This window comes from Hibiscus syriacus, unplaced genomic scaffold, assembly GCF_006381635.1.
Source record: "Hibiscus syriacus cultivar Baekdansim isolate YM2019G1 unplaced genomic scaffold, ASM638163v2 tig00008013_pilon, whole genome shotgun sequence".
Lineage (NCBI taxonomy): Eukaryota > Viridiplantae > Streptophyta > Magnoliopsida > Malvales > Malvaceae > Hibiscus > Hibiscus syriacus.
Window position 1 is genome coordinate 2,350,392 of NW_024062150.1, and position 8,464 is coordinate 2,358,855.

The 8,464-nt window shown below is 38.1% G+C and overlaps 1 protein-coding gene across 1 annotated transcript; it reads left to right on the forward strand.

The window, feature by feature from the left end:
* The first annotated feature begins 426 nt into the window (after window positions 1–426).
* On the forward strand, window positions 427–2,659 carry LOC120201791 (high mobility group B protein 15-like). Its single transcript, XM_039202330.1, has 6 exons — window positions 427–611; window positions 855–933; window positions 1,302–1,464; window positions 1,550–1,669; window positions 1,804–2,207; window positions 2,297–2,659. Exons 1-6 carry the CDS (start codon window positions 442–444, stop codon window positions 2,651–2,653), a joined length of 1,293 nt encoding a protein of 430 aa, XP_039058261.1. The 5' UTR covers window positions 427–441; the 3' UTR covers window positions 2,654–2,659.
* The last annotated feature ends 5,805 nt before the right edge of the window (window positions 2,660–8,464 follow it).

An 8,464-nucleotide genomic window follows, 5' to 3' on the forward strand; every position in this document is an offset into this window, starting at 1 on the left:
ACTGGGACTCTGGGAGTTATTACATCAATTGAGGTAGTTGACCTTATCAATAAGCTGCTGTGCTCTCCTACAATTTTTTTCATTGTCATGTTTCAGTTCCGATATATTGATATTGATATGCCCTTTGCTGAATTATTATTTAATGAGTTTCTTTTTTTTCTTCATGTTAGTACTTTGCTCCTGTCATTAATTAATTGTTACTTGTTTACCTCTCTTTCAATATATTCCATTTTCTCTCCTTGCATTGTCTGTTTCTCTCCAGTCTTTGGCTCTTCTTGTTCTGCATGCTATTTTGCCTTGTGGGGTTCCTTTTACTCTGACTTCATTTCTAATTGAACAGTCCTCACTTGCATTTAAGTCCATAGTGAGTTAATGGTGGATTTTGTTGGTTGTTTCGAACAGTGAAGGATTTGTCAAGTGTGAAAACGAAAGGAATTGGCTATGGCATCAACTTCTTTCGCCAAGCATTCTGCTGTGCCTATGAAGAAACCAGTGTCTAGCTATAGTCCATATCCACCACCTCTTGCAAGATATGAAGATGTTGTTGCCAGTCCTAAGCTTTTTTTGGCTACTTTGGAGAAGCTCCATGGGACCATGGGAACCAAGTTTACGTATGTTTTCTTCTGTGGTGCATATCTTCTCTTCTTTATGCTTTTGGGTCCCTAACTTTACATGTAAGTGTAGTGTTTTATTTACCTCAGCAATATAGTCTGGCTTGACTTGTGAGTCATATAAGTACATTATAGCTTTTCTATGTCTATATATGTGAACATACATGCATATACATACATATGATGTTACTCTCTAGACTTAATTTTTTGATAATTTCCTTTGCCTCCTCTACTTTGATTTAGGATTCCCATCATAGGAGGAAAGGAGTTGGATCTGCACAAGCTTTTTTTGGAGGTAACATCTCGTGGTGGAATTGAGAAGGTAAGGTGAAACCATCATACATTATTTGTTTCAATGTGTCATCCGTTTTATGGCTGTTCCCATTCATACGTGAGATTCTTTCAACATGCTTGTGTTCAAATGTTAAATATGAATGGTGCAATCTTCCACCAGAAATACTAGGATGAGAGTCTAGTTTCTGCTCAATAACTTTGTGCGGTTGCATATTGGTATTGATTGCTGCTACTATTATTATTATCGAAATGTGTTTCGAGTTAAAAATGGACTTTGTAGTTTGTAGTAGTAGTATTATTTGTATACATCCGGTTCATCCCTTGTTATCGATGTTATAACATCGTTAGCGCTGTACTGTGATGCTCAAATGGTTGTGTTTTAAATTGATCTTGTAGCTTGTAAGAGAGAGGAGATGGAAGGAAGTTACTGCTATTTTCAACTTCCCTTCCACTGCTACAAATGCATCTTTCGTGCTGCGCAAGTACTATGTTTCCCTGCTCCATCACTATGAACAAATCTACTTCTTTAAGGCCCGTGGTTGGATCCCTGTTCCTTCCGGTATGCAAATCGAGAACTCAAATTCTTCTTGAATATATGTTTAAGAGTATTAATCTTGATGTTATATGATAATCCGTATATGCAGATCCTCTTCGAAACCAATTTATTCCACCGATTCCTACTCATGGGGCAATGCGGCCAGCCGTTGAAATTCATGCAGATCCTGTCCAGCAACCAAGAGTAAATATCGCCGAGTCTCCTGCAGGTGCCTTCGAATTTTTATATGCCGCTTGAACTGTCTTTATGTTTTCATTGGTCATTCCCCCTTTTATCATGGAGTCTATCTTTCTAGAGTTTCATGATTTGGTCAATTCCAGTGATGTGCTTTAGTTGATACAGCAGGAAGGCCAGCATCGACAACAGGCTGTCCCGTGATTGGGGTGATTGACGGGAAATTCGAGAGTGGCTATCTTGTTACTGTCACCATTGGTTCGGAGAAGTTAAAAGGTGTCTTGTATCAAGCTTCGCAGGATGCAGCATCCCAAGTGCCACATCAATATGGTGTATATGCCGGCAGGAGTGAGACCGCTTATGCTTCATCAGGTGTGCAACGTCGGAGGCGTAGGAAGAAATCCGAGATAAAACGGAGGGATCCTGCTCATCCGAAACCTAACAGGAGTGGGTATAATTTCTTTTTTGCCGAGCAACATGCAAGACTGAAACCACTTCACCATGGAAAGGACAGAGAGATTAGTAGAATGATTGGTGAATTATGGAACAAGTTAACCGAATCAGAAAAAAGAGTAAGAACCGTTAATTTAATGTAATTCTTGAACTTGACATGTTTTATGCTAAGTTTTAACTTCTCGCTTGGACTTTTGTCATTGTTCAGGTCTATCAAGACAAAGCTCTGAAAGATAAAGAACGATACAGAATCGAGATGGAGGATTACAGGGAAAGATTAAGGACAGGTCAAGTTATCAGTGATGCAGTGCCCCTACAGCAACGACTTCCCGAACCAGATGTAGAAATGACAGAAGCAGATATGAAGCTTGATGAAACCGAAGGTGGTGATTCTCCCGAGACTCAAGAACACAATAGCAGCTCCGATGGAAGTGATTCCAAAGACGATAAAACTAGAGATAAGGATTTAGATAGGGAAGAATCTCTGGTTGCAGGTGTCGGCAGTAAACCTATGAATGACGACGTGGAGATTTCAGGTCCTGGGGATCGAGAAGTTCAGGATTGAGGGTGAAGATAAACCAATGCCAAGTGAAGGACACTAAAAATCTGCTAAGGTTAATGTAAACATTTCGAACATGAAGTAAATTTTAATATAGTTTATGATTCACCTTCATGGTAGCTTCTTTTTTATGAGTAAAAAAAATAGTTTTTTTCTATCAGCAGAAGGTTTTATTTCCTTGGATGGGATGAGGGAGGATCATTTTACTGGCTTGGGTAAGTTTTGTGGGGAGAAATCCCAACCCTTGCCTAAAGATCTCTCAAGTAGCTTATGAAAGGCCTCGTAGACTTTAGTTGACAACCAAGTATAGACATGCATCAAGAAAAATTCTGCTTAATCAATAGATATATGATTTCACTCATGTTTTCAAATCTGCAGTGTGAATTCTATGTTGCCTCTTTGGTTTCCTTTGATAAAAATCTTGCTAAATATAATCTAGTTGTAATTTGATTCTGATACAACTGTTGGCCAGTTTGAAACAGGCTCAAAACCAGTATCTTTCCATGTCTTGTACAAATTATCTCTTGCATGATTTTACCAGCTTCTTGCAACAAAATTTCTAGTCCAAAACAGCTAAAAGAACACAACAAGAAGTTGTACAATCTAATTAACCAAAAAAGCGACATTCTGATCTATGGTAAATTTTGATTTAAGACGACTGTGATAGTAAAAGCTGATACAAATTTGCCAGGACACAGATGAATCAAGACTGCAAAATATGAGCCACATCAATTTTTTTTCATTCAAATGTGTAGAAAGTCAAAACAATTATAGGTGCACCGAAAGGTGCAATTAATGCACCGAAAGTTGAAAATAACTTTCCACCCATTTTTTTGAAATTTTGCTAAGGGGTAATTATAATTTAGTCATTGTAATTTAGGGTATTTACAAATTAATCCTTAAGCTTCAACTATAAATACCCTAGCTTATTTAGCTTCAAAACCATCCCAAAGCATTCTAGCTTTCTTACAATATTAGAGAGAATTTAGAGAGTTTCTTGAGAGTTGTTTTCTTCTTTTTATCAAGAGATAATTATCATTGTTTTCTCCTTGGTAGATCGAGAGAGGTTGTAATTCCTATTTTTCTCATAGTGAAATTCTTCTACCGTTGCCCGTGGTTTTTACCCTATATTATTTAGGGGTTTTCCACGTAAATTTTGTGTCTCTTTTATCTTCAATTTTTATTTTCTCAAATTATTAGCTGCATTTTTGCTCTATCTGATAGTCGTCTTTCGCAACAATTAGTATCCGAGCCAGATTATAGTGTGTAATAACTGCTTATTGTCTTTGTGGTTGCCACCAAAGGTGGATCCTCCAACATAAGAAAGTAAGAAGGTATTACCCATTCTCTGAAGGTTCCAGAGAACTATTCGTGATAGTGAAATAGTGGGAGCTATCCGTAAAAGAAGCTATGGCAATGAAATTTGATATTGAAAAATTCAATGGGAGAAATTTCTCATTGTGGAAATTGAAGATAAAGGCCATCATGAGGAAAAACGGTTGTCTAGCAGCTATTAGTGAAAGGCCGGAGGATTTCACAGATGATAACAAATGGATCAAAATAGACGGGAATGATATGGCAAACTTTCATCTAGCATTAGCAGATGAAGTATTGTCAAGCATCGAGGAGGAGAAGACAACTAAGGAGATATGGGATCATCTCACCAAATTGTACGAGGCCACATCGCTACACAAAAAAATTTTCCTTAAGAGAAAATTGTACACTCTCCGTATGCCAGAATCTACTTCAGTGACGGAGCACTTAAATACACTGAACACTTTATTTTTTCTCAGCTTACATCCTTAAGCTGTAAAATAGGAGAACAAGAACGTGCTGAACTTCTACTTCAAAGTCTACCTGATTCGTATGAACAACTCATCATCAACTTGACAAACTGTAATGTCACCAGTCTAGTCTTCGATGACGTTGCATCTGCTGTTCTACAAGAAGAAAATCAGCGCAAGAACAAAGAAGACAGACAAGTAAATATGCAACAAGCAGAAGCGTTAACAACGATGACAACGATGAGAGGGAGATCAACAGAACGTAGCCAAAGCAGCAGTCACAAACATAGTAGATCGAAGTCGAGAAGCAAGAAGAATTTAAAGTGCTACAACTATGGAAAGAAGGGTCACTTGAAGAATGATTGTTGGAGTCTAAATAAAAACTCCAATCCACAAGGCAATACCGCAAACACTTCAGATGATGGAGATGCTCTATGCTGTGAAGTGTCAACCACCGTGGAAGGCAGAAAAAGATTTGCAGATATATGGCTCATTGATTCAGGAGCAACATATCACATGATCTCAAGAAGAGAATGGTTCCATCAGTATGAACTTGTCTCAGGAGGATCTGTGTATAGTTGCAATGATCATGCCTTAGAGATCATTGGCGTGGAAACCATCAAATTGAAGATGTATGATGGAACAATTAAAGTTGTTCGAGATGTGCGGCATGTGAAAAGGCCTGAAGAAAAATTTATTATCCTACGGATTGTTGGATAATAATGCAAGCAAGATTGAAACACGAAAAGGAATCATAAGGTGTTCCATGGAGCGCTTGTGGTGCTGAAAGGCAAAAAGATAGCTGCAAACTTGAACATGCTGAAGGGAGAGACTTTGCTAGAAGCAGAAGCCTCTGTTGCCTCATGTAGTTCAAATTCTGCAATGATATGGCATCAGAAACTTGGACACATGTAAGAAAAAGGAATGAAAGTCCTTGTGGAGCAAAACCTACTTACAGGCTTAACAAAGGTATCACTTACCTTGTGTGAGCATTGCATAACAAGTAAGCAGCACCGGTTGAAATTCAACACGTCAAATTCTAGAGGCAAAAGCGTTCTAGAATTGGTTCACTCTGACGTGTGACAAGCACCGGTTACATCCCTAGGCAGAGAAAAATACTTTGTCTCATTTATTGATGACTACTCTAGGAAATAAGATCAAGTGTTTCAGAACAGATAATGGAGGAGAATACACAAGCGAAGAATTTGATGACTTTTGCAGGAAAGAAGGCATCAAAAGACAGTTCACAGTGGCGAACACTCCTCAACAAAATGGAGTGGCAGAGCAGATGAACAGAACATTGTTAGAAAGAACAAAAACAATGTTGAGGGATGCAAGCCTAGAAAAATCATTCTGGGCAGAAGCAGTCAATACCGCTTGTTATTTGGTGAATCGAGCTCCATCAACTGTAATAGAGCTGAAGACACCAATGGAGATGTGGACTGGTAAACCAGCTGATTATTCAAACCTCCATGTATTTGGAAGTATTGTGTACGTGATTTACAACTCCCAATAAATTTCAAAGCTAGATCCAAAATCCAAGAAATGCAAATTCTTGGGGTATGTTGATGGTGTAAAGGGGTATCGCTTGTGGGATCCCACTGCCCGCAAAGTGATCACCAGCAGGGATGTTATCTTTGTAGAAGATAAACTACAAAGAAAAGAAGATGATGATAGCGCTGAAAATTCAGAGACTACACATATACATGTGGAAAAGGAGGTTGAACAAGGAGATTATTCTGAAGCAGAACCAGCACATGATGAACAAGAACCAGAGAGTTCTGAAGCTCCAACAACTCGTCAATCAGATCGTGTGAGAAGACGTCCCAATTGGCACTCAGATTATGTTATAGAAGGTAATATTGCATATTGCCTTTTAACAGAGGATGTTGAGCCATCAACATACCAGGAGGCAATAAACAGCTCAGATGCTTCACTGTGGATGATGGCGATGCAAGAAGAAATCGAAGCCCTTCATAAAAATAATACATGGGACATTGTGCCACTACCACAAGGAAGGAAGCCAATTGGTAACAAATGGGTCTTCAAAATCAAGCGAAATGGTGACGATCAAGTTGAGAGGTATCGTGCAAGACTGGTGGTCAAAGGATATGCTCAAAAAGAAGGTATTGATTTTAATGAAATATTTTCTCCTGTGGTTCGACTAACAATAGTTCGAGTAGTTTTGGCAATATGTGCTACATTGAACTTACATCTAGAGCAGCTAGATGTTAAAACAACTTTTCTTCATGGAAATCTTGAAGAAGAGATTTACATGTTCCAGCCTGAAGGTTTTGAAGAAAAAGAAAAGAAGAACTTGGTTTGCAGGTTGAACAAATCTCTGTACGGTCTAAAGCAAGCGCCGAGGTGTTGGTATAAGAGATTTGATTCCTTCATTATGTGCTTTGGATACAACAGACTTAATGTAGACCCTTATGCTTATTTCAAGAGGTCTGGTGATAACAATTTTGTTATATTGTTGTTGTATGTGGATGACATGTTTGTTGCAGGACCCAACAAAGATCATATTGAAGAATTGAAGGCACAACTGGCTAGGGAATTTGAAATGAAGGACTTGGGATCAGCAAACAAGATTCTAGGGATGCAAATTCACCGAGACAGAAGTAATAGGAAGATTTGGCTTTCACAAAAGAATTACTTGAAGAAGATCTTGTCACGATTCAGCATGCAAGATTGTAAGCCAATTTCTACCCCTCTTTCTATTAGCTTCAAATTATTCTCCAGTATGAGTCCTAGCAGTGAAGAAGAGAGGATGGAGATGTCTCGAGTACCGTATGCATCAGCAGTAGGAAGTTTAATGTTCGCTATGATATGCACAAGACCAGACATTGCACAAGCAGTAGGAGTGGTTAGTCGGTATATAGCGAATCCAGGCAAAGAGCATTGGAATACAGTAAAGAGGATCCTGAGATACATCAAAGGGACCTCAAATATTGCATTATGTTACGGAGGATCAAACTTACTTATAAATGGGTATGTCGATTATGACTATGCAAGGGATTTGGATAAAAGCAAATATACTACAGGATATGTGTTCAAAGCTGCTGGTGGAGCTGTAAGCTGGGTGTCAAAATTACAGTCAGTTGTGGCTACATCCACAACAGAGGCAGAATATGTAGCAGCTACACAAGCTAGTAAAGAATTAATTTGGTTGAAGATGCTATTGGAGGAGCTTGGGCACAATCAAGAGTATGTCTCTCTGTTTTGTGACAGTCAAAGCGCCTTGTATCTAGCAAGGAATCCAACATTTCATTCAAGGTCAAAGCACATACGAGTTTAGTACCATTTCATTCGTGAAAAGGTGGAAGAAGGGACGGTAGATATGGAGAAGATCCATACCAAAGAGAACATAGCAGATTTTATGACAAAGGCGATCAATGCCGATAAATTTACTTGGTGTCGATCCTCTTGTGGACTGTCAGAGACGTAAGAAACATGAAGGTAAAAGGTAGAAAGAATGGTGTGAAAATATGATTGTTCCAATCAAATCTTCAAGTGGGAGATTGTAGAAAGTCAAAACAATTATAGGTGCACCGAAAGGTGCAATTAATGCACCAAAAGTTGAAAATAACTTTCCACCCATTTTTGTTGAATTTTTGCTAAAGGGGTAATTATAATTTAGTCATTTTAATTTAGGGTATTTACAAATTAGTCCTTAAGATTCAACTATAAATACCCTAGCTTATTTAGCTTCAAAACCACCCCAAAGCATTCTAGTTTTCTTCTAATATTAGAGAGAATTTAGAGAGTTTCTTGAGATTTGTTTTCTCCTTTTTATCAAGAGAGAATTATCATTGTTTTCTCCTTGGTAGATCGAGAGAGGTTGTAATTCCTATTTTTCTCATAGTGAAATTCTTCTACCGTTGCCCGTGGTTTTTACCCTATATTATTTAGGGATTTTCTACATAAATTTTGTGTCTCTTTTATCTTCAATTTTTATTTTCTCAAATTATCAGTTGCATTTTTGCTCTATCCGATAGTCGTCTTTCGCAACAAAAATGTATGAAAAATA